Here is a 26,751-nt window from a genome sequence, read left to right as displayed (position 1 = left end):
AAAAACAGTGTAAATTATGAATCTCACATCCGTTATCTACACAGCAGGTCTGAAAATACATCTCGGTAATCCATTCCCATCCTGTCAGACCTGCCCTGTAGATAACAGATCACTGTAGGTAGAAGACGTGTCTCTAGTATTAAGTAGGATCAACACATTTGGCAAATGCTTTGCTGCTTTCTAGACCGAGACGCCAGACTGCTGTTTCAGAAGCGGTCAGTCTGTGCAGCCGTTCCCAGCAGACTCCCCTGACTGACGTGTGGGGAGCGGTCAGTCTGTGCAGCCGCTCCCAGCTGAGTCCCTGACTGACGTGTGGGGAACGGTCAGTGTGTGCAGCCGCTCCCAGCAGACTCCCTGACTGACGTGTGGGGAGCCGTCAATCTGTGCAGCCGCTACCAGGGGACTCCCCTGAAGTGTGGGGAGCGATCAGTGTGTGCAGCCTTTCCCAGCGGCCTCCCCTGACTGACGTGTGGGGACTGGGGAGCAGTCAGTCTGTGCAGCCGCTCCTAGCAGACTCCCTGACTGACGTGTGGGGAGCGGTCAGTGTGTGCAGCCGCTCCCAGCAGACTACCTGACTAACGCGTGGGGAGCGGTCAGTGTGTGCAGCCGCTCCCAGCGGACTCCCCTGACTGACGTGTGGGGAGCGGTAAGTCTGTGCAGCCGCTCCCAGCAGACTTCCCTGACTGACGTGTGGGGAGCGGTAAGTCTGTGCAGCGGTCAGTGTATGCAGCCGCTCCCAGGAGACTCCCCTGACTGACGTGTGGGGAGCGGTCAGTGTATGCAGCCGCTCCCAGGAGACTCCCCTGACTGACGTGTGGGGAGCGGTCAGTCTGTGCAACCGCTCCCAGCAGACTCCCTGACTGACATGTGGGGAGCGGTCAGTGTGTGCAGCCGCTCCCAGCAGACTCCCTGACTAACGTGTGGGGAGCGGTCAGTGTGTGCAGCCGCTCCCAGCAGACTCCCCTGACTGACGTGTGGGGAGCGGTCAGTGTGCGCAGCCGCTCCCAGCAGACTCCCCTGACTGACGTGTGGGGAGCGGTCAGTCTGTGCAGCCGCTCCCAGCAGACTCCCTGACTGACGTGTGGGGAGTGGTCAGTCTGTGCAGCCGCTCCCAGCGGACTCCCTGACTGACGTGTGGGGAGCGGTCAGTGTTTGCAGCCGCCCCCAACGGACTCCCTTGACTGACGTGTGGGGAGCGGTCAGTGTGTGCAGCCGCTCCAAGCGGACTCCCCTGACTGACGTGTGGGGAGCGGTCAGTGTATGCAGCCGCTCCCAGCAGACTCCCCTGACTGACGTGTGGGGAGCGGTCAGTCTGTGCAACCGCTCCCAGCAGACTCCCTGACTGACATGTGGGGAGCGGTCAGTGTGTGCAGCCGCTCCCAGCAGACTCCCTGACTAACGTGTGGGGAGCGGTCAGTGTATGCAGCCGCTCCCAGCAGACTCCCCTGACTGACGTGTGGGGAGCGGTCAGTGTGTGCAGCCGCTCCCAGCAGACTCCCCTGACTGACGTGTGGGGAGCGGTCAGTCTGTGCAGCCGCTCCCAGCAGACTCCCTGACTGACGTGTGGGGAGTAGTCAGTCTGTGCAGCCGCTCCCAGCGGACTCCCTGACTGACGTGTGGGGAGCGGTCAGTGTTTGCAGCCGCCCCCAACGGACTCCCTTGACTGACGTGTGGGGAGCGGTCAGTGTGTGCAGCCGCTCCCAGCGGACTCCCCTGACTGACGTGTGGGGAGCGGTCAGTGTATGCAGCCGCTCCCAGCAGACTGCCTGACTGACTTGTGGGAACCGGTTAGTCTGTGCAGCCGTTCCCAGCAGACTCCCCTGACTGACGTGTGGGGAGCGGTCAGTCTGTGCAGCCGCTCCCAGCTGAGTCCCTGACTGACGTGTGGGGAACGGTCAGTGTGTGCAGCCGCTCCCAGCAGACTCCCTGACTGACATGTGGGGAGCCGTCAATCTGTGCAGCCGCTACCAGCAGACTCCCCTGACTGACGTGTGGGGAGCGGTAAGTCTGTGCAGCCGCTCCCAGCAGACTCCCCTGACTGACGTGTGGGGAGCGGTAAGTCTGTGCAGCGGTCAGTGTATGCAGCCGCTCCCAGGAGACTCCCCTGACTGACGTGTGGGGAGCGGTCAGTGTATGCAGCCGCTCCCAGGAGACTCCCCTGACTGACGTGTGGGGAGCGGTCAGTCTGTGCAACCGCTCCCAGCAGACTCCCTGACTGACATGTGGGGAGCGGTCAGTGTGTGCAGCCGCTCCCAGCAGACTCCCTGACTAACGTGTGGGGAGCGGTCAGTGTGTGCAGCCGCTCCCAGCAGACTCCCCTGACTGACGTGTGGGGAGCGGTCAGTGTGCGCAGCCGCTCCCAGCAGACTCCCCTGACTGACGTGTGGGGAGCGGTCAGTCTGTGCAGCCGCTCCCAGCAGACTCCCTGACTGACGTGTGGGGAGTGGTCAGTCTGTGCAGCCGCTCCCAGCGGACTCCCTGACTGACGTGTGGGGAGCGGTCAGTGTTTGCAGCCGCCCCCAACGGACTCCCTTGACTGACGTGTGGGGAGCGGTCAGTGTGTGCAGCCGCTCCCAGGAGACTCCCCTGACTGACGTGTGGGGAGCGGTCAGTGTATGCAGCCGCTCCCAGGAGACTCCCCTGACTGACGTGTGGGGAGCGGTCAGTCTGTGCAACCGCTCCCAGCAGACTCCCTGACTGACATGTGGGGAGCGGTCAGTGTGTGCAGCCGCTCCCAGCAGACTCCCTGACTAACGTGTGGGGAGCGGTCAGTGTATGCAGCCGCTCCCAGCAGACTCCCCTGACTGACGTGTGGGGAGCGGTCAGTGTGTGCAGCCGCTCCCAGCAGACTCCCCTGACTGACGTGTGGGGAGCGGTCAGTCTGTGCAGCCGCTCCCAGCAGACTCCCTGACTGACGTGTGGGGAGTAGTCAGTCTGTGCAGCCGCTCCCAGCGGACTCCCTGACTGACGTGTGGGGAGCGGTCAGTGTTTGCAGCCGCCCCCAACGGACTCCCTTGACTGACGTGTGGGGAGCGGTCAGTGTGTGCAGCCGCTCCCAGCGGACTCCCCTGACTGACGTGTGGGGAGCGGTCAGTGTATGCAGCCGCTCCCAGCAGACTGCCTGACTGACTTGTGGGAACCGGTTAGTCTGTGCAGCCGTTCCCAGCAGACTCCCCTGACTGACGTGTGGGGAGCGGTCAGTCTGTGCAGCCGCTCCCAGCTGAGTCCCTGACTGACGTGTGGGGAACGGTCAGTGTGTGCAGCCGCTCCCAGCAGACTCCCTGACTGACGTGTGGGGAGCCGTCAATCTGTGCAGCCGCTACCAGGGGACTCCCCTGAAGTGTGGGGAGCGGTCAGTGTGTGCAGCCGTTCCCAGCGGCCTCCCCTGACTGACGTGTGGGGACTGGGGAGCAGTCAGTCTGTGCAGCCGCTCCCAGCAGACTCCCCTGACTGAAGGCTGCGTCTCTGCTCAGCAGCCTGCGAGGCCTACACCTCATTAAGCTTTCGCTCTTCAGTTTTATTAGATTACCATCACCTAGCAGGTTAAGCGCCTGCGTTCAGAGCTCGCAAACCCGGCACTTCCCAGTCTGGATACCAAATGTGCTGGCGGACGGAGGTCTTTAAAGGTCTACCAGATGTTTAGTTTGGAAACCAAACACGCTCCTGTGTGGATTGTTCTTTCAGGGTGAGCTGGGACTTGTAGTCACAGTTTAAAGCTAAACTCCAGGGAACTCTAAAAAACAGTGTAAATTATGAATCTCACATCCGTTATCTACACAACAGGTCTGAAAATACATCTCGGTAATCCATTCCCATCCTGCCAGACCTGCCCTGTAGATAACAGATCACTGTAGGTAGAAGACGTGTCTCTAGTATTAAGTAGGATCAACACATTTGGCAAATGCTTTGCTGCTTTCTAGACCGAGACGCTAGACTGCTGTTTCAGATGCCCGTTTGAACCGGACCTAAGGCTCTTATAGAGGACCTGTAGCGAAAATAACAAAATGAATATATTTTTTTTATTATTTTACAATATTCATTTATAGATTATGTAGCCAGTGTTTGCCCAATGTAAAATTTTTCCTCTCTCTAATTTACATTCCTAAAATTTAATACTGGCGGTGACGTCTTTAGTCCTGCCAGGTGATCTGTATGGAATGTTTGCTACTGAGAGTTCTATGCACAAAGGGAGATCCTACTTGCATGGCAGATGGAAAAAGCTGGTATTTCCCACAATGCAACAAGGTTCACAGACAGTAAACTGTCAGGACCATGGTCATGACATCACACTGTGGGAGGGGTTTCAGCTAGTACTGATTGGGATGATGTGCAATCCTTGGTTATAGTTTCTCTTTAATGTAAACAAATCCCAGGCTACAAAACATATTTATATTCTTTACTACCCCACCTAAAGAATCTCTTTAACCTCCTGAGCGATAATCCCGAGCTGAGCTCGGGGTATATCACGCAGGAGGATTTCTCAGGCCCTGGTGGGCCGATTTGCATAATTTGCACTTTGCTAGCTGCGTGTAACTTCCGATCGCCGCCGATCCGCCGCCGCTCGCCGTGCAGTCCCCCCCCCCCTCCCCGACCCCTTGCGCAGCCTGGCCAATCAGTGCCAGGCAGCGCTGAGGGGTCGATCTGGACTCCCTCCGACGTCACAACGTCCATGACGTCGGTGACGTCATCCCGCCCCATCGCCATGGCGACCGGGGAAGCCCAGCAGGAAATCCCATTCTGAACGGGATTTCCTGCTTACTCTGATCGCCGAAGGCGATCGGAGTGGGTGGGGGGATGCCGCTGCGCTGCGGCTATCATGAAGCGAGCCCTGGGCTCGCCACATGATTTAAAAAATAAAAAAATTAAAAAAAATAGTGCTGCGCCACCTCCTGGGCGATATAATTGTATCGCCCAGAGGGTTAAAGGGCCACTATTGCGAAAAAAAGAAATGTAAAATTTAAAATACGTGTAAACACAGACAAATAAGATGTACGTTGTTTTTTTCCAGAATAAAATGAGTCATAAATTACTTTTCTCTTATGTTACTGTCGCTTACAGTAAGTAGTACAAATCTGACAGAAACGGCAGGTTTTGGAGTAGCCCACGTCCTCATGGGGGATTCTCAGGGATTTTTTAATTTTAAAAACCACATTGTAAATAGCAGTCGCTCTGTCCAACCGCCAAAATAGTGTACGGGGAGGAGACAGGCTGGCCAGCATCTTTGTATAGATCCTTTTCAGGTAGTGTCTTTATAAAGAATAAAGGCCATGCTGAGAATCCCCCATGAAGAGATGGACTAGTCCAAAACCTGTCGCTTCTGTCAGATTTCTACTATTTCTGCGACAGCAACATAGGAGAAAAGTAATGCACGGCTCATTTTAGTCTGGAAGAAACGTACATCTCATTTGTCTGTTTACACGGATTTTAAATTTTACATTTTTTCGCGATCGTGGTTCTTTAATCAAATATAAGGGAGAAGCTTCCAAAGATATCCTTCAAGCTACTAATACATTAACATTTTTGATAACTTTTATTATTATTATTTATATTATTTATATAATGCTGACATCTACCACAGCTCAGTACAGACTTATATTGTATTGTCACTTAACTGTCCCTCAGAAGGGCTCACAATCTATTCCCTACCATAGTCATATGTCTATATCGTGTAGTGTATGTATTGTAGTCTAGGGCCAATTTATGGGGAAGCCAATTAACTTATCTGTATGTTTTTGGGAGGAGGGAGGAAATCTGAATGCCCAGAGGAAACCCACACAGACATGTGGAGAATATAAAAACTCTGTGCAGATAGTGCCCCAGCTGGGATTTGAACTGGGAACCCAGCGCTGCAAGGCGAGAGTGCTATCCACCACTACACCACCGTGCTGCCCATCACCAGGTCAATGATTTGGAACTGGGCATAAAAAGTTGCTCAGGTAACCACTTGCTTTAAAAGGGAAAAACATTTATCTATAAAATCAGTAAATCAGGCTAAAAAATGATTAGAGGAGGAATGAGCAATAAAGATTTGCTACAAATAGGAGGACAGCAGAATAATCACATTATTGACGAGGAGGCAATTTTGAACACATTTAGCTATAGCTGTTCATCTGATGCTAACAGGGCCGGTTCTCTCATGAAGCAAGGTGAGACACTTGCATCAGGCGCAGAGATTACAGGAGCAGCATGATTGTAATGTGTGTTCACACTTGCAGCATGCAGTCAGTGTAGGAGGAGAAGCAAGAGGAGAGCGAGGTGAAGAGATCATCATTGGGAAAAAGCAACTTGTTGTGCTTTGTGAAGAGTCTGTGAGTGAGGAGGGGGAGGCAGAAGAGCAACAGTGTTACATTTGACTTGCACAGCAGAAGGGAGGAAGTGGCACTGCTGTCCTGACTGAGGAGGAATGGAGGACGGCCGACTGGCTGAGGATGAGCAGTTTGCTTGTCACAGACGCACAGCCAGCCGGTGTGTTACTGTATTGAGCTGCAGCATGTCATGTCTGACGTTGTTGCAAATGCTCCCTTGCTGACTGAGAACATTAACCACTTGCCGACCGCGCACTCATACCGCGCGTCGGCAAAGTGGCAGCTGCAGGACCAGCGACACAGTTCTGCGTCGCCGGCTGCAAGCTAATTAATCAGGAAGCAGCCGCTCGCGCGAGCGGCTGCTTCCTGTCAATTCACGGCTGGGGGCTCCGTGAATAGCCTGCGGGCCGCCGATCGCGGCTCGCAGGCTAAATGTAAACACAAGCGGAAATAATCCGCTTTGTTTACATCCGTACAACGCTGCTAACAGTACCAGCGTTGTACCAGATCAGCGATCCCCGGCCAATCAGCGGCCGGGGATCGCTGTCACATGACAGGCAGGAGTCTGTTAGAGGCTGCACAGGACAGATCTGTTCCTGTGCAGCCTCGGATCTCCGGGGAAGGGAGGGAGGAGAGAGAGGGGGGCTTTGAGGTGCCCCCCCCCCGCAACGCGCAGGCAGGCAGGAGCGATCAGACCCCCCCAGCACATCATCCCCCTAGTGGGGAAAAAAGGGGGGCGATCTGGTCGCTCTGCCTGCACCCTGATCTGTGCTGGGGGCTGCACAGCCCACCCAGCACAGATCAGCTAAAACAGCGCTGGTCCTTAAGGGGGGTAAAGGGTGGGTCCTCAAGTGGTTAAGTGAAGCAGAGTAAATTGTCGGGGTGTGTGTGTGTGCGTGCGTGCGTGCGTGTGTGGTGGGGGGGTGCAGCCTCTTAAGTTTGCCTCAGGCAGCAAGAAGTCTAGAACCGGCCTTAAACTTACACTTATAGCTAAACACTGCACAGGTGGTAACGACTAATAACAAGAACAGATGCTGGACAGAGGACAGATAGGAAGCATGCGGTATCACATTGCAAAATAGCACTCAGAGCAACTGGATTCACTCTTCTTCTGTTCTCTTCAAAACCTGATATTTAAGTTGCCATTCGGAATCAATCTGGAGCGTAGCATGAGATGGCGAGCAGAACACTAACAGATGTGAGGACTAGAACTGCCCCTGCATGGCAATCATTATAAATTATTAGCATTCAACTCTGTTACATCCGCTAACATGACGTATCCCCTGGCCAGGATCATACTACCATCCGGTTATCCAATACACATAATGCCACGCCTGCCACTACAGCCCATAATGCCACACCTGCCACTACAGCCCATAATGCACCACCTGCCGCTACAGCCCATAATGCCACGCCTGCCACTACAGCCCATAATGCCACACCTGCCGCTACAGCCCATAATGCCACACCTGCCGCTACAGCCCATAATGCCACGCCTGCCGCTAACGCCCAGAATGCCACGCCTGCCGCTACAGCCCATAATGCCACACCTGCCGCTACAGCCCATAATGCCACACCTGCCGCTACAGCCCATAATTCCACGCCTGTCTCAACAGCCCATAATGCCACGCCTGTCTCTACAGCCCATAATGCCACACCTGCCACTACAGCCCATAATGCCACGCCTGCCGCTACAGCCCATAATGCCACGCCTGCCGCTACAGCCCATAATGCCACACCTGCCGCTGCAGCCCATAATGCCACACCTGCCGCTACAGCCCATAATGCCACACCTGCCGCTACAGCCCATAATGCCACACCTGCCACACCTGCCGCTACAGCCCATAATGCCACACCTGCCACTACAGCCCATAATGCCACACCTGCCGCTACAGCCCATAATTCCACGCCTGTCTCAACAGCCCATAATGCCACACCTGTCTCTACAGCCCATAATGCCACACCTGCCACTACAGCCCATAATGCCACGCCTGCCGCTACAGCCCATAATGCCACGCCTGCCGCTACAGCCCATAATGCCATGCCTGCCGCTACAGCCCATAATGCCACACCTGCCGCTACAGCCCATAATGCCACACCTGCCGCTACAGCCCATAATGCCACACCTGCCGCTACAGCCCATAATGCCACACCTGCCGCTACAGCCCATAATGCCACGCCTGTCTCAACAGCCCATAATGCCACGCCTGTCTCTACAGCCCATAATGCCACGCCTGTCTCTACAGCCCATAATGCCACGCCTGCCACTACAGCCCATAATGCCACGCCTGTCTCTACAGCCCATAATGCCACACCTGCCGCTACAGCCCATAATTCCACGCCTGCCGCTACAGCCCATAATGCCACACCTGCCGCTACAGCCCATAATGCCACGCCTGCCGCTATAGCCCATAATGCCACACCTGCCACTACAGCCCATAATGCCACACCTGCCGCTACAGCCCATAATGCCACGCCTGCCACTACAGCCCATAATGCCACACCTGCCGCTACAGCCCATAATGCAACGCTTGCCGCTACAGCCCATAATGCCACGCCTGCCGCTACAGCCCATAATGCCACGCCTGTTGCTACAGCCCATAATGCCACGCCTGCCGCTATAGCCCATAATGCCACACCTGCCGCTACAGCCCATAATGCCACACCTGCCGCTACAGCCCATAATGCCACGCCTGCCGCTACAGCGCATAATGCCACGCCTGTCTCTACAGCCCATAATGCCACACCTGCCGCTACAGCCCATAATGCCACACCTGCCGCTACAGCCCATAATGCCACGCCTGTCTCTACAGCCCATAATGCCACGCCTGCCGCTACAGCCCATAATGCCACACCTGCCACTACAGCCCATAATGCCACACCTGCCACTACAGCCCATAATGCCACACCTGCCGCTACAGCCCATAATGCCACACCTGCCGCTACAGCCCATAATGCCACACCTCCCGCTACAGCCCATAATGCCACACCTGCCGCTACAGCCCATAATGCCACACCTGCCACTACAGCCCATAATGCCACACCTGCCACTACAGCCCATAATGCCACGCCTGCTGCTACATTTCAAAATACCACGCCTGCCGCTACAGCCCATAATGCCACTCCTACCACTACAGCCCATAATGCCACCCCTGTCTCTACAGCCCATAATGCCACCTGCTGCTACAGCCCATAATATTACGCCTGCTGCTACAGTCCAAAATGCCAGCACATGGGGGGTGGTTAGGATTAGGCATAGGCAGGGGGGTGGTTAGGGTTAGGCATCGGCAGGGGGGTGGTTAGGGTTAGGCATCGGCAGGGGGGTGGTTAGGGTTAGGCATCAGCAGGGGGGTGGTTAAGGTTAGGCATCGGCATGGGGGTGGTTAGTGTTAGGCCTCATGGGGAGTGGATAGGGTTAGGCATCGGCAGGGGGGTGGTTAGGGTTAGGCATCGGCAGGAGGGTGGTTAGGGTTAGGCATCATGGGGAGTGGTTAGGGTCAAACATCGGCAGGGGGTGGTTAGGGTCAGGCATCGGCAGGGGGGTGGTTAGGGTCAGGCATCGGCAGGGGGGTGGTTAGGGTCAGGCATCGGCAGGGGGGTGGTTAGGGTCAGGCATCGGCAGGGGGGTGGTTAGGGACAGGCATCGGCAGGAGGTTGGTTAGGGTCAGGCATCGGCAGGGGGTTGGTTAGGGTCAGGCATCGGCAGGGGGGTGGTTAGGGTCAGGCATCGACAGGGGGGCGGTTAGGGACAGGCATCGGCACGGGGTGGTTAGGGTCAGGCATCAGCAGGGGGGTGGTTAGGGTTAGCCACCACCGGGGTGGGGGGGGGGGGGGAGAATCTTAGTGTTAGGCATCGGTAGGGGAGGGTTCTGTGTGAGAATAAGGTTAGGTTGAGTTGCATTTTCTATATGAATAGCTTTAAATCAATGGTTAGGTTCCACTTCATGATAGTAGTACCTATAAATTATTACAGCTGGTTGCAAAAATGTTCACTACACTGATTGGATAGGAAGAAAAAAATTTGATGTTCGCGACATCGCTACATGTTGGGTTGATGTGGGTCTGTAAAATGTAAAGCTATAGGCTCGCTATACACCAGCGGTTCTGGATGTAAGCCTGGCTTCAGGGGCATAAAGAGATAATTTGCATATTCACAGTAGCGGTGCATTGTGGGTAACCACAGATGTTTACTTAAAGCTGAATTATCACAAGTACCTTCTGTTTTAAGAAGGCAAAACACACCAAGCGCAGTTGTACCCCAATGGCTCTAAGGGCATTGCTGTTGGCACAGGGATCACCAGAGGATCAGTGGTGCAGAAAAGATTGCAGTACTGCAGCTCCACAGTGAGGGGCAACACTTCCACCTCACATGAAGAACGCTATCTGCATGCATCTGGCATTTGCCTGGGAACACACAATTCAATTTCCCATCCAATCGATGGGTCATCTGACAGGAAGTTGTATCGTGTGTACATGTCCAAACTGCTCCCGATCGATAATGGGATCGATTTTCTCAGGATAACTTTGCAAAAGCAATCCTGTTATCGAATAGGAGCAGATCAAACATGTCAGAAATAATCATCAAATTCCTGTTACTTGGATGGGAAATTGCATTGTGTACATTTAGCATTAGACTGTGAGCCCTTCTGAGTGAGTAACACACTGTAAAGTCCTGTGTAACTGTCTGTAAACAATACTAAGTCTATTGAGATGGTTTCTCCTGTTTAAAGGAGAACTGTAGTGAGAGGTATATGGAGGCTGCTTTATTTATTTCTTTTTAAGCAATACCAGTTGCCTGGCTATTCAGCTAATCCTCTGCCTCTAATACTTTCAGCCATAGACCCTGAACAAGCATGCAGGAGATCAGGTTTTTCTGACAAATTTAGACAGATATGACAAGATTAGCTGCATGCTTGTTTCTGGTGTGATTCAGACACTTCTTTAGGCAAATAGACCATCAGAGCTGCCAGGCAACTGGTATTGCTTAAAAGGAAATAAATATGGCAGCCTCCATATCCCTCTCACTACAGTTCTCCTTTAAGGACCGCTATCGATAAAAAAATGTAAAGTTGAAAATTCATGTATATAAAATGTAGATTTCTTCCAGCGTTAAATGTACTAGAAATGACTTTTCTTCTGTGTTGCTGTTGCTCACAGTAAGCAATAAAGATCTGACAGGTTTTGGATGAATCCTTCTCTTCATGGGGGATTCCCAGTATGTCCTTTAAAGGAAACCTCTAATGACTTAAAAAATAAAAAGAGTTTCACTTACCTGGAGCTTCTGCCAGCCCCCTACAGCCGCCCTGCGCCTGCCCCGTCATGGAACAATCCTCCGGGTCCCCGCCACGGCTCAGTTTCGCTGTCTGTCACAGATTGTAAAAGGGCGGGGCATAGACTGAGCCACCTGAGTAGAAGTGCAGCCAGAATCTCTAGAAGTCTGTGCTGAAGGAAGCGCCTGGTGAAGAGGCTCTTGGCCAGTTATATATCGGAATTGAATTATTTGACAAATCTGTGACTTTTGCTTTTCAAGACTGGGAGAACATCTGTGTGTGGAAATGAGATTCATAGGGAACCCAAAAAAACCATGTTTACATAGGGCCAAATAAAAAGGTATGAGTGGATGTTTATTATTATTATTAACTAGCCGTCCCGCGTCGTAGCATACGCCGCATCTTCTATCTATCTAATAGAGTACGTGCCTCAACCTTGAAGCAAGAAGAATAAAGGTGGGTACACACATCAGATAAAAGTCTTTGGAAAAATGAAAGATCACAGACCAATTTTACCCCCTTCCATGTAGTATGAGAGCCACACCTACACAGTCTATTGTATTGAGCTGCACTCCCCATTAGATAGAAATATTTGCAAGATGCTGCACACAAAGTTGCTGTGCACATTCAAAAGATCATTATCTGCAAAAGATCCGTTCTTGCAAAAGATCAGTACCTACAAAATACATTCATAGTCTATATTTCCATGCGGATTATTGTGGACATTTTTCCGCATAAGGGCATAAGCATCCGCATACAATGAATTTTCGATGCTGGTCGAAAACACAAATATTTCTGAAGATTTTCATGAAAATTTGCCAAAAAACGAAAACAGGATTTTCGATGCGAAAATGACTTAGGCGAAAATTCGCAAGCAACACTGCTACATGCTACATTAGCACTATCCAGGAGCGCCACAGGGAGGATTCCCAATGCTCCCTTTTTATACAACCGGAGGGACCGCGGGAACCACAGCGGCACCCCGGAGGGGGAGGCTAGGTGCCGCAGACGACCCCCCCCCCCAAGCGTGGCCAGCGCCAGGGAGAGCCGTCTGCACCCACCTCCCAATATTAAAAACAGGCACTTACCTTAACGTCCATTGCGTTCTGCTACATGCGCATTAATTTTCTCATGGAAAGCATTTTTTGCAGTTTGTATCCTTTGGAGGCAGGTGGTGGATGGCTTGCTCCGGTGGTGTGAGCCCTGGAGTGAGTTGTCTGCGCCTGTCCTCTCCCCCCCTCTGGAGTGCTGTATGTGAGCCAGCCCTGAGCTCTAAAGCTCGGGGTGACCCATGCTTCACTCCTTTCTCATGTGGTGCCCCCAAGTTAATGCGCATGTAGCAGAACGCAATGGACGTTAAGGTAAGTGCCTGTTTTTAATATTGGGAGGTGGGTGTGGACGGCTCTCCCCGACGCTGGCCACGCTTGGGGGGGGGGTCGCCTGCGCCTCCCCCTCCGGGGTGTCGCTGTGGTTCCCAGGCAGTGAGAGAGCCTGGGACCCTGTGGTCCCCCCGGTTGTATAAAAGGGGGGCATTGGGAATCCTCCCCGTGGCGCTCCTGGATAGTGCTAATGTAGCATGTAGCAGTGTTGCTTGCGAATTTTCGCCTCAAAAATCCCGTTTTCGTTTTTTGGCGAATTTTTTAACGAAAATCTTCAGAAATATTTGCGTTTTCGATCAGCATCGAAAATTCATTGTATGCGGATGCTTATGCCCTTATGCGGAAAAATGTCCACAATAATGCGCATGGAAATTCAATCTATGCGGACATTTATACGGAAAAATGCCCGCAATAATGCGCAAGGAACTTCTCTGAATGCGGGCGCTAATGCCCTTATGTGGAAAATGTCCGCAATCATACGCAAGTAATGCGAAAATGACTGGCCTTAGGCGAAAATTAACGTGAAAAAATTAGATGGAAAATTTGCCTGTCAAAACGAAATTAGGCGAAAATTCGGTAAAAATGTATCGAAACAAATTTTTGCATTTTCGCTCATCACTGGCATGTAGCAGGGCGACTGCTTTGCAGTATTGGTTTTTTGACCCTGCATAGTTTGGCATGCAAAAGCAAATGCATATTTGCATGAGCATTGCCTCATGAATAGCCAATTAGGCCAGATTTGCAAAGCCAGACCTGCTAGGGTAGGCCTCTTTTCCACGGACAGTTGATAGGCAGTAACATGCCTCTCAAACTCTTACAACTGCTCACTACTGCCTGGTAACAGCTTGCTGCTGCCTGGAAACTGCTTGTTGCTGCCTGGTATCTGCTCGCTGCTGCCTGGTAACTGCTTGCTGCTGCCTGGTAACTGCTTGCTGCTGCCTGGTAACTGCTTACTGCTGCCTGGTAACTGCTTGCTGAGCACACAGCTCAACAGTCCGTGGAAAAGAAGCCTAAAACTTGGTGATTGAGCACGCATATATTTTCTCATGCAAAGTACTTCTTCTTCTTGCTCGAAGGTTGAGGCACTTACTCTATTATATATATAGATTTAGTATTTATATAGCACCAATATCTTATGCAGCTCTGTACAGAGTATATCGTCTTGTCACTAACTGTCCCTCAGAGGAGCTCACAATCTAATTTCCTACCATAATCCTATGTCTATGTATGTACTGTGTAGTGTATGTGTTGCAGTCTAGGGCCAAATTGTTTTTAGGAGGGAACCAGTTAACCTATCTGTATGTTTTTGGTATGTGGGAGGAAACCAGAGTGCCCAGAGGAAACCCACTCAGACACGGGGAGAACATACAAACTCCTTGTAGATGCTGACCTGGCTGGGATTTGAACCGGGGACCCAGCATTGTAAGGCGAGAGCCCTAACCACTGCATCACCGTGCTGTACACAAGTATGTATTCTATTCACGACCACGGGGCGATAGGCATGCCTGCTTCCTTAGTGAATCCCTTCACTTTCCATCATGACACCCCTACAGTCTGGGGTGTAACTACAGGGAAGCAGCGCATCCAATCGCAGGGCGTACAGAGCTATAATGGGGCCTCAAATACTAACTAACCCTCCCTTCTTCCAATAAAGGGCTCCATCCTTCGGATAAAATGTTGTTGTGGCTACACTTATGGGTGTGAAGATCCTAATGTCCACAATTGTTTTATGACCCTTGTAAGATGGGCCTCCAGGGCCGTGAAGGGCACCAAGGGAAGGGAAGGAACAGCCAAGGTGTGAAGATTGGGGGCCCCATCAAAGTTTGACTGGTTGTCCCCATGATTGGTAGTTATGCTTCTGCCCGAAGTACTGTAAAGCAAACCTGAAGCGATTTTGAAATAAAAAACAGATACTCACCTAAAGCTGGCCACTATCTGTCCAATTTCTAGCAAAAAATCGTTCGAGCGATCAGAAATTCTGATCGGACGAAAAATCGTTCATTACACCATCAACTAACCAATCTTTGCTTCCTATCTATCACGACCATCAAGAAAATCCAAATTTTCGTTCGACGAAAATTCATTCGGGCGACATTTTTTTCACTCGTTCATAATCGATTGTGTCCACCTATGGAGATTATTTACAACCAATCAGATCAGAATTTCTGATCGCTTGAACGATTTTTTGCTAGAAATTGGACCGTTAGTGGCCAGCTTAAGGTGGGGGAAGGCTCTGGGTTCTATTGAGCCTTCCTGTTCCTTTCACTGTCCCCTCATTCCAGCACTGTCAGTGACCCACGTTCAAATCTCCCCCCGCGGAAGGTTTTGGAAGTCTTTGGAAGCCTGAGTGCTCCCGCAGACAGGTGTCTCTATACTGCACATGCGTGAGTGCGCGAGAGAGAGCTCAGGCATGCACACTACGGAGCCGCCTGTCATCGAGAGCACTCGGGTTACCCAAGACCCTCAAAGCCTCCCGCAGGGGGAGAGAGCAGTCTCCAGCCCATCGGTACGAGCCTGCTAACGGTGGAGAAAGCACTGGAATGAGGGGACCAGGAGAGGAACGAGAAGGCTCTATAGGACTCAGAAGCTTCCCTCTCCCTACGTAAATATTTGTGGTTTTTTTTTTAAAAATGCTTAAGGTTCACTTGTTGACTTTAAGTACCCTTATATTTTCCAATACTTACCTTTAAAAGCCAAAAGGCCAGCAGAACACTGGCAAGGAGCCCAGACTTACAACCTTTGGAAATGCTTCTTCTAAGACACTAATCCATACCCACAAATAAACTATTTTTCCTTTAACTTATATATCTTCTATGAAAGCTCTCAGATATGGAACAAAGGAGTCTTTTTTTACTCCAAGCCTTCAAGACAAACACCACATGAAGTACAGGATGTTGTCAGGGAGGCTAACTGAAAGATACGGTGAAGAGCTCAATGTAGACGTAAGTGCAGACATCCAATGTATGTCTGCACTTAACTGATGAAGGGGACCCTGTGTGGCCCCGAAACAACTGTGAATTTTTGTGATGACATTCGTTGAAGAATAAATAATTTTACTTCTAAAGAATGGTGTGCTAACCAACTTCTGGAGTTTTCTTATCACATTGAGTGTTGCTTTGCACCCAGGTTATGTACTCAACCTACGGTAAGGTATGCCACTCCAAAAGCCCTCTACTTCTATGTAGACATGCAGTACCTGGTGGCCAAGCAAAAAAAGAGAAGACTGCTTACCTTAGGAAGAAGTAGTAGGAATTGTTCTCCATCACAGTATACGAGTGACAGTTGAAGTATCCCAGTCCGGTGACATTAAGGCGGGACCCCGCAGGCACCTCCAGCATACTTCCCCAGCCCTGGTCACACAGCAACTCAATCTCAGCAGAATAAAACAGGTCAGAGTTGTACTGCCAAGGCAGGTAATTGTAGACACTGTAGCTGTCCTTGTGAAGAGCCAGAACCTTGGCCAACACCACCGTCTCCACCAACTCAGCTCTGCAAGCCTCTGTCTGCGGTCTCCAGTCGTGTGGCATCTGGCATCCTCTGAGGAGACCAAGCATGCCAACCAAGAGGAGGCTGAAGACCAGCATTGTATCCATCTCCCGACCAAAGCCAAACGCACAGCTGTTCCTCGTCCTCTTCTGGATAAATTCTGATGGGCTCTCGGCTGAACCAAACACACGGCCAAAGATGTCTTACAAAGGACAGAGATTTGCCAAGAAATGGCTCCAGATGTCAAACTATTTGCCAATGAACACAGAACACAAACAAAGAGAACTTCATAGATTTCTCAGCAACCTCCACTGATGGTCTTTGGTAGACAAAGGGGGAGAAAAAAAAAAAACTACATCACTTCATGAGAAAGTGTCTGGCTTTGTTACAGTTCCAAACACAAAACACCCATAAGAGCTTCAAAAAAAAACAAAAAAAAAAACCTTCCACTTCTCTATTAATAATCTTCTATCCCCCTTCGGCCATAAAATAAGAACGTGTGCCAAGTTCTCTCGCTTTGCTCCAGGTCACTCAGCTTGGCTCCTTTCCCTGGCTCCTTTCTCCATCCCTCTTAACACAAAGCCGGAGGAACAAGCAGCCTGCAAGAGATGAGATACTTGTGGTTAAATCTCCAACTCTTTGTATGATCTGAGTTCTGTTCCAACTCTCTCTCTCTCTTTGGGCAAAGTCTGTCGCTCATTACAGACCACTGAATTGACTTCAAATTCCTGACAAAACAGTACAGATCAGCTTTCAGCCTCTGTCTGTGCAGATTCAGAGGTTACGCTTGCCAAGCGAAGAGAAAAAAATTCTGACTCTCTCTCTCCATAACACCCCCCCCCCCCCCCCCATCCTAGTAAAAAAAAAAAAAAAGGGGTAAACTAAAAAGAAAGAAAGAAAAAAATTATTAAACACACAAGAATTCAAAAGATATGTAAAAATGAAAAAAAAAATTGCTTGGGAAGTTAAAAGCCACCGTCACTGGAGTCTTGCGGAGGCTGTCATACAGTACCTGTCAGGTTACAAATTATTGAGGATTGGCGTGGAATCAGATCTCCCCTTTCGCCCATAAAACTTGCATATTTTTCTGATTAAAAAAAAATTAACATAAAACTAGTTTGGTGAGGTCTCGATATGCCGTCTCAGGACTTCTGACTGTAAGAAGGTTAACAATGCGAGAACATAATGAACATGGGACTTCTTAATGTAAACCATAGCCCTGCAAGATATTTCCTTGGCATAGCAAACAGGAATATGGGCAAATAGCTCACATATCCCCCCCCCTCCTCCCCTTTTCTCTTTTCCAAGTTCTTTAAATTAGAGCAAACTTTGAAATACAATCCATAGAACTCCCCTCAGGCAATATAGCATTGCAATCATAGTTCCATTCAGCTAGCCCTGGTGAGTATACAGTACTGTGTTATATTGTCATTCACAAAAACCAATACATTTTTTTTTTCACATCGACTCCTGATGTTTCACGATTTTGAATGGTTGAATTGCAGCTCCAAGCACAGGTCTCTTTTCACATTACGTCCATTGCGATGCCGCGCAACTAACAACCTAATTGCAACACGTAGCAATAGCCATGGGGCCCTGGTGCATAGGGGGCCCAGGTAGTACTTAAAGGATTACTATCGTGAAAAATGTAAAAATGTAAAATACATGAAAAACACCTGCAATGGGTACAAAGATACCTGTTGACGCCCACAATAGCATCCTGTACCTTCGGGAACGCATGCAATGATACGCGTGGCGGCCCGCCGACTCCGAGTTGGCAAAAATGAAACTAGCTGGCGGTGGGGGACCAGAAGATCCAGGAGTGACTTTGAGGGCCCAGGGTGGCTGCAGGGGGCTGGTAGAAGCCCCAGGTAAGTCAGTCAAACTTTTTTATTTTATTTTTTTTATTTGAGTTAAGGTTCCCTTTAAAGAGCATCTGAAGTGTAAAAAACAAACAAACAGATGAGAAGGAAGGCTCTGGGTCCTATCGAGACTTCCCGTTCCTCTCATGGGCCCCGGGATGCTTCGGAAGTCTTTGGGAGCCTGAGAGCTCCCGAATATAGGCAGCTCCGTACTATGCATGTGCGACTGCACGGGAGAGCGCACTGGCGCAGGCACAGAACGAAGCGGCCCAAATTTGGGAGCACTCTGGCTCCCAAAGACTTCTGAAGCCTCCTGCAGTGGCAGAAAGCAGTCTCCGACCCATCGGTCAAAGACTGCTCATGGGGGAGACAGCGCTGGAATGAGGGGACCAGGAGATGAACGGGAAGGCTCTATAGGACCCTAAAGGTGGCCATACATCAGGTTAATATTATCGTACTAGTAGACTCGAGCGCGCACAACGCAGGTGCGTGTCCGCCCACCTCGCTTACTCGCAACCGCCCACCTCACTCGCCCGTCCAGCTCCCTGGTCCCAGCTGTCCGTTACTGTGCACATGCGCAGTAACAAAAATCCTGGGACACAGGGACAAAACTGCTGGACGCAGCGACACTTAGCTTTTATTAGGTAGGATTGGATAAAAATCAGTGCCGCCAAGTGCATGCCCGACTGACAATCAGGGCCGGAGCAACCATAGGAAAAAACGGGCAATTGCCCCAGGACCCCAGAGCCCGTAGGGGCACCCAAGGTGTCCCTCCCCCATCTTAACTGTTGCTCCCCAGGGAAACTGCAGAGTCTTTGGCAGAGTAGCGTCTCATTTGTGCTGGCGGGCAGGTGAGACACAACACTGACAGACACTGCAGAGGTCCTAGGGAGCACAGTTAAAGAGGAACTTCAGTCTAAACAAACATACTGTCATTAAGTTACATTAGTTATGTTAAATAAAATAGATAGGTAATATAATCTCTTACCCACACTGTTTTAAAAGAACGGGCAAATGTTTGTGATTTGGGGCAGCCATCTTTTTGGTTATTTGGAGGTGACAGGGAGCATGAGACACAGTTCCAACTTCCTGTGTCCTGATCACCCCTCCCAGTTGCTAGGCAACATGAACAACAACATAGTAAATCCCATCATGCTTAGCACAGCATCAGGGGAAAAAAGCCCGGGCAGTTTTCTTTGATGAGGCGGAGCTTACCTAAAAATGTAGCTAAAAATTAGACTTCTATAAGAAAGACAAAGGTCTGATTCTGTGAAACTGTTAAATAAACACCAAGCCTTTTCAGTTCTGCTGAGTAGATTTTTAGTCTGGAGGTTCACTTTAAGTTGGGAGGTGATTGGGGGAGGGTCAGACTCAGCAGCCAGCTCAGGAGCCCAGGAGGGAAATTTGGCTGCATTTGGCCCCTAATGATGCAAATTTGGCCCCTAATGATGCTTTTTGGTCAGGGGGGGTCTGTTAGGGGGCCCCCAGGCTAATTTTGCCCTAGGGCCCAATTGTTACTTGAACCGGCCCTGCCGACAATGCAACCAAATTCAGCAAGAAATTTGGTCGCATTCTCGATTGCGCATGCTGTAAGATGTTGCTCAATCGGGTGTGCAGTGGAAACAGCGTGCAATTCCCGATGATCGACAAGCGCGACAAAACCCCCGATGATGTCCCCCCTAACGTAAATGTCCTCATGCCCCAATTAAATGTATACATTACCTCTCCGCGGCCTTCGCTTGTCCCCCGCTGGCTTCCGTCTCTGCATACACGCACACCCCACGTGACGTCACCCACGCGCCCTTACTAGGAAACCACGTGGGGTGCGCCTGACGCCTGTATGCAGTGGAGGAATCCCAGAAGCCAGCGGGGGACAAGTGGAGGCCGCGGAGAAGTAATGTATACATGTACGAACATGGGGGACAGAGGCACAGCGGCGGACGCGGCGCACAGGGCTGATTCCCGAGAGATTTCATGCTGAAATTGATTGGGAATCGGCCTGTGGTGTATGGGCAGCTGATAAATCTCTCTTATCAGATTCAATAAGAGAGAGATTTGTCTCTTGGTCGAATCTGCCCATATATTGCTAGATGTACAGGCACCTTGAGCCCTCCCATAGGTGAGTATTTGTTGTTGTTTTTTTATTTCTTTTTTTACACTTCAGACTCACTTTAAGAGTGCCTACATCTGAGGGCCACATGAAAATTGTGCTATAGGGCCCCACGATCTCCATGCAACATGATGCAATTATATTTCAATGGGCCTTTCACACTGGCACTTTTGCCATGTGGTCAGGTGCCGCGAGTCCCGATTGAATAATGCGCAGCATGCAGTGCTTAACCGGGCGATGTGCGCGGCGCAAGCATACAATTTATGGGCTGTACGCTGCACTGTACAGGTTACATTGCAGCGGTAAGCTACAGTGCAACTTTACATGACAAGTAAGGCGCAGGACGGCCACGGTGATGGGAGCGCAATCGAGGGACGCGTACGCCCAGGGCAGCGCAGGCACACTGGCCCGAGAAACTGGCTGGCTGCGGGGGACCGGAAGATTGGTTTGTCTCAGCACAGACACAGGACGTCTGCAGGGGGCTGACAGAAGCAACAGGTACGTGAAACTTTTTTTTGTTTTTTTAACTCGGTAAAGGGCTTGTTCGCACCTAGGGCGTTTTCGCTATTTTTTCATCGTGGTGATTTTCAAAATGTGCAATGATTCCTTATGGGACAATTCATATCTGTGCGTTTTGTCTGCTTTCCGCTGACCAAAGCGCTGCCTGTACAATTTTTAGGGCGATTTTGCTACAATGGAAGGTATAGGAAAAGCGCAAAATGCTGACAAAATCGCTTTATGCGGCAATTACGTTTAATAAATACATAGGGCTCGATTCTCAAATTCGTGATAACTGCATCACAGCAGTTATCATGCGCTCTGCCGCTCGCAGAGCTTATCACGCGAGCAGCGTTAGTTCACGTGATAAGCGAAGGTTATCGCGCGATCATGTACGTGTTTCACGTGTAAGGGTGAAAGAGTTTATTTTCAGGAAGTGAAAAAACAGTATCGTTCTGCAAAAGCGCTTATAAAAGCGATTTACAAAAAATCAAGGTGAACAGGTAAGCGCTGGGAGGGGGAAAAAAAATTGCACTAAAAATCGCAAAACGCGTCAGTCAACGATTTCGATTCTTTAAAGTATTAGTGACAGAGGAACAGCAGGACAGCAAGGAAATGTGCTAGCCAGTATTTACAGAAAGGCACCTTAGGCACTGGCCTCTAGCGGCACTTTAGGAAGGGGGGTCGGCACCTAACTGCCTGCTGGTTTTTCTTTTGTTTGTTTTTTAATTACTTTCAAGCCCATCCTGGGTGGGCACAGGGGAGTTGTCAGCCCGGGAGGGGAATTGCGGGCTGCAGCGGCGCAGCGGTGGGTGGCCAGTGGGAGAATGTACGGCCGCGGGAATGAAGATACTTACGCTGTCGCATTCAGTGGCTGCCTACACTGTGGCACCTATCTACGCCTTGCTACCTACACTGGGACACCTACCTATGCCTGGCTACCTACACTGGGGCACCTACCTGGCTACCTACATTGGGGCACCTACCTATGCCTGGCTACCTACACTGGGGCACCTATCTATGCCTGGCTACCTACACTGGGACACCTACCTATGCCCGGCTACCTACACTGGGGCATCTACCTATGCCTGGCTACCTACACTGTGGCACCTACCTATGCCCGGCTACTTACACTGTGGCACTTACCTATGACTGGCTACCTACACTGGGGCACCTACCTATGCCTGGCTACCTACACTGGGGCACCTACCTATGCCTGGCTACCTACACTGGGGCACCTACCTATGCCTGGCTACCTACACTGGGGCATCTACCTATGCCTAGCTACCTACACTGGGGAACCTACCTATGCCTGGCTACCTACACTGGGGCACTTACCTATGCCTGGCTACCTACACTGTGGCACCTACCTATGCCCGGCTACCTACACTGGGGCACCTACCTATGCCCGGCGACCTACACTGGGGAAAATACCTATGCCTGGCTACCTACACTGGGGCACCTACTTATGCCTGGCTACCTACACTGGGGAACCTACCTATGCCTGGCTACCTACACTGGGGAACCTACCTATGCCTGGCTACCTACACTGGGGCACTTACCTATTCCTGGCTACCTACACTGGGGCACCTACCTATGCCCGGCTACCTACACTGGGGCACCTACCTATGCCTGGCTACCTACACTAGGGCACCTACCTAATTCCTGGCTACCTACACTGGGGCACCTACCTATGCCCGGCTACCTACACTGGGGCACCTACCTATGCCTGGCTACCTACATTGGGGCACCTACCTAATTCCTGGCTACCTACACTGGGGCACCTACCTATGCCTGGCTACCTACACTGGGGCATCTACCTATGCCTGGCTACCTACACTGGGGCACCAACCTATGCCTGGCTACCTACACTGGGGCACCAACCTATGCCTGGCTACCTACACTAGGGCACCTACCTATGCCTGGCTACCTACACTGGGGAACCTACCTATGCCTGGCTACCTACACTGGGGAACCTACCTATGCCTGGCTACCTACACTGGGGCACCTACTTATGCCTGGCTACCTACACTGGGGCATCTACCTATGCCTGGCTACCTACACTGGGGCACCTACCTATGCCTGGCTACCTACACTGGGGAACCTACCTATGCCTGGCTACCTACACTGGGGAACCTACCTATGCCTGGCTACCTACACTGGGGCACTTACCTATTCCTGGCTACCTACACTGGGGCACCTACCTATGCCCGGCTACCTACACTGGGGCACCTACCTATACCTGGCTACCTACACTGGGGCACCTACCTATGCCTGGCTACCTACACTGGGGCACCTACCTATGCCTGGCTACCTACATTGGGGCACCTACCTATGCCTCGCTACCTACACTGGGGCACCTACCTATGCCTGGCTATCTACACTAGGGCACCTACCTACACTGGGGAACCTACCTATGCCTGGCTACCTACACTGGGGAACCTACCTATGCCTGGCTACCTACACTGGGGAACCTACCTATGCCTGGCTACCTACACTGGGGAACCTACCTATGCCTGGCTACCTACACTGGGGCACCTACCTATGCCTGGCTACCTACACTGGGGCACCTACCTATGCCTGGCTACCTACACTGGGGCACCTACCTATGCCTGGCTACCTACACTGGGGCATCTACCTATGCCTGGCTACCTACACTGGGAAACCTACCTATGCCTGGCTACCTACACTGGGGCACTTACCTATGCCCGGCTACCTACACTGGGGCACCTACCTATGCCCGGCTACCTACACTGGGGCACCTACCTATGCCCGGCTACCTACACTGGGGAACCTACCTATGCCTGGCTACCTACACTGGGGCACCTACCTATGCCTGGCTACCTACACTGGGGCATCTACCTATGCCTGGCTACCTACACTGGGGCACCTACCTATGCCTGGCTACTTACACTGGGGCACCTACCTATGCCTGGCTACCTACACTGGGGCACCTACCTATGCCTGGCTACCTACACTGGGGCACCTATCTATGCCTGGCTACCTACACTGGGGCAACTACCTATGCCTGGCTACCTACACTGGGGCACCTACCTATGCCTGGCTACCTACACTGGGGAACCTACCTATGCCTGGCTACCTACACTGGGGCACTTACCTATTCCCGGCTACCTACACTGTGGCACCTACCTATGCCTGGCTACCTACACTGTGGCACGTACCTATGCCTGGCTACCTACACTGGGGCACCTACCTATGCCTGGCTACCTACACTGGGGCACCTACCCATGCCTGGCTACCTACACTGGGGCACCTACCTATGCCTGGCTACCTACACTGGGGCATCTACCTATGCCTGGCTACCTACACTGGGGCACCTACCTATGCCTGGCTACCTACATTGGGGCACCTACCTATGCCTGGCTACCTACAGTGGGGCACCTATCTATGCCTGGCTACCTACACTGGGGCACCTACCTATGCCTGGCTACCTACACTGGGGCACCTATCTATGCCTGGCTACCTACACTGGGGCACCTACCTATGCCTGGCTACCTACACTGGGGCACCTATCTATGCCTGGCTACCTACACTGGGGCACCTACCTATGCCTGGCTACCTACACTGGGGCACCTATCTATGCCTGGCTACCTACACTGGGGCACCTACCTATGCCTGGCTACCTACACTGTGGCACCTACCTATGCCTGGCTACCTACACTGGGGCACCTACCTATGCCTGGCTACCTACACTGGGGCACCTACCCATGCCTGGCTACCTACACTGGGGAACCTACCTATGCCTGGCTACCTACACTGGGGCACTTACCTATGCCCGGCTACCTACACTGTGGCACCTACCTATGCCCGGCTACCTACACTGGGGCACCTACCTATGCCCGGCTACCTACACTGGGGAACCTACCTATGCCTGGCTACCTACACTGGGGCACCTACCTATGCCTGGCTACCTACACTGGGGCATCTACCTATGCCTGGCTACCTACACTGGGGCACCTACCTATGCCTGGCTACCTACACTGGGGCACCTACCTATGCCTGGCTACCTACACTGGGGAACCTACCTATGACTGGCTACCTACACTGGGGCACTTACCTATTCCCGGCTACCTACACTGTGGCACCTACCTATGCCCGGCTACCTACACTGTGGCACGTACCTATGCCTGGCTACCTACACTGGGGCACCTACCTATGCCTGGCTACCTACACTGGGGCATCTACCTATGCCTGGCTACCTACACTGGGGCACCTACCTATGCCTGGCTACCTACACTGGGGCACCTACCTATGCCTGGCTACCTACACTGGGGAACCTACCTATGCCTGGCTACCTACAGTGGGGCACCTATCTATGCCTGGCTACCTACACTGGGGCACCTACCTATGCCTGGCTACCTACACTGGGGCACCTATCTATGCCTGGCTACCTACACTGGGGCACCTACCTATGCCTGGCTACCTACACTGGGGCACCTATCTATGCCTGGCTACCTACACTGGGGCACCTACCTATGCCTGGCTACCTACACTGGGGCACCTACCTATGCCTGGGTAGCTACACTGGGGCACCTACCTATGCCTGGCTAGCTACACTGGGGCACCTACCTATGCCTGGCTACCTACCCTGGGGTACCTACCTATGCCTGGCTACCTACACTGGAGCACCTACCTATGCCTGGCTACCTACACTGGGGCACCTACCTATGCCTGGCTACCTACACTGGGGCACCTACCTATGCCTCATTACCTACACTGGGGCACCTACCTATGCCTGGCTACCTACACTGGGGCACTTACCTATGCCTCATTACCTACACTGGGGCACCTACCTATGCCTGGCTACCTACACTGGGGCACTTACCTATGCCTGGCTACCTACACTGGGGCACCTACCTATGCCTGGCTACCTACACTGGGGCCCCTACCTATACCTGGCTACCTACACTGGAGCACCTACCTATACCTGGCTACCTACACTGGGGCACCAACCTATACCTGGCTACCTACACTGGGCCACCTACCTATACCTGGCTACCAACACTAGGGCACCTACCTATGCCTGGCTACCTACACTGTGGCACCTATCTATGCCTGGCTACCTACTGGGGCACCTAACTATGCCCTGCTACCTACACTGAGGCACCTAACTATGCCTGGCTACCTACACTGGGGCACCTACCTATGGCTGGCTACCTACATTGGGGCACCTACCTATGCCTGGCTACCTCTACTGGGACACCTACCTATGCCTGGCTACCTACACTGGGGCACCTACCTATGCCTGGCTACCTACAATGGGGCACCTACCTATGCCTGGCTACCTACACTGGGGCACCTACCTATGCCGGGCTACCTACACTGGGGCACCTACCTATGCCTCGTTACCTACACTGGGGCACCTACCTATGCCTGGCTACCTACACTGGGGCACTTACCTATGCCTGGCCACCTACACTGGGGCACCTACCTATGCCTGGCTACCTACACTGGGGCACCTACCTATGCCTGGCTACCTACACTGGGGCACCTACCTATACCTGGCTACCTACACTGGAGCACCTACCTATACCTGGCTACCTACACTGGGGCACCTACCTATACCTGGCTACCAACACTGGGGCACCTACCTATGCCTGGCTACCTTCACTGGGGCACCTACCTATGCCTGGCTACCTACTGGGGCACCTACCTATACCTGGCTACCTACACTAGGGCACCTACCTATGCCTGGCTACCTACACTGTGGCACCTATCTATGCCTGGCTACCTACTGGGGCACCTAACTATGCCTGGCTACCTACACTGCTGCACCTAACTATGCCTGGCTACCTACATTGGGGCACCTACCTATGGCTG

General features: G+C 51.9%; 1 protein-coding gene across 3 annotated transcripts in view; it reads right to left on the bottom strand.

The window, feature by feature from the left end:
- LOC137531565 (coiled-coil domain-containing protein 3-like) overlaps positions 1 to 26,751 on the bottom strand; it is a 74,599-nt gene that overhangs the window by 36,070 nt on the left and 11,778 nt on the right. The window contains exons 1-2 of one of the 3 annotated variants that reach the window (XM_068251487.1): positions 19,291 to 19,391; positions 16,186 to 17,039 (exon numbers count right to left, since the gene is read on the bottom strand). In XM_068251487.1, the coding sequence (XP_068107588.1) occupies positions 16,186 to 16,547 (362 nt within the window). In that variant the 5' untranslated portion in view covers positions 16,548 to 17,039; positions 19,291 to 19,391. Of the gene's footprint in view, positions 1 to 16,185; positions 17,040 to 19,290; positions 19,392 to 26,751 lie in introns of those variants that run through there. The other 2 variants (XM_068251488.1, XM_068251486.1) reach the window with 2 other exon arrangements.

The sequence above is a fragment of the Hyperolius riggenbachi genome, chromosome 9, assembly GCF_040937935.1.
Source record: "Hyperolius riggenbachi isolate aHypRig1 chromosome 9, aHypRig1.pri, whole genome shotgun sequence".
Lineage (NCBI taxonomy): Eukaryota > Metazoa > Chordata > Amphibia > Anura > Hyperoliidae > Hyperolius > Hyperolius riggenbachi.
The sequence above is the reverse complement of the archived record's forward strand: the minus strand, read 5'-3'. Positions and strand labels throughout refer to the sequence as shown.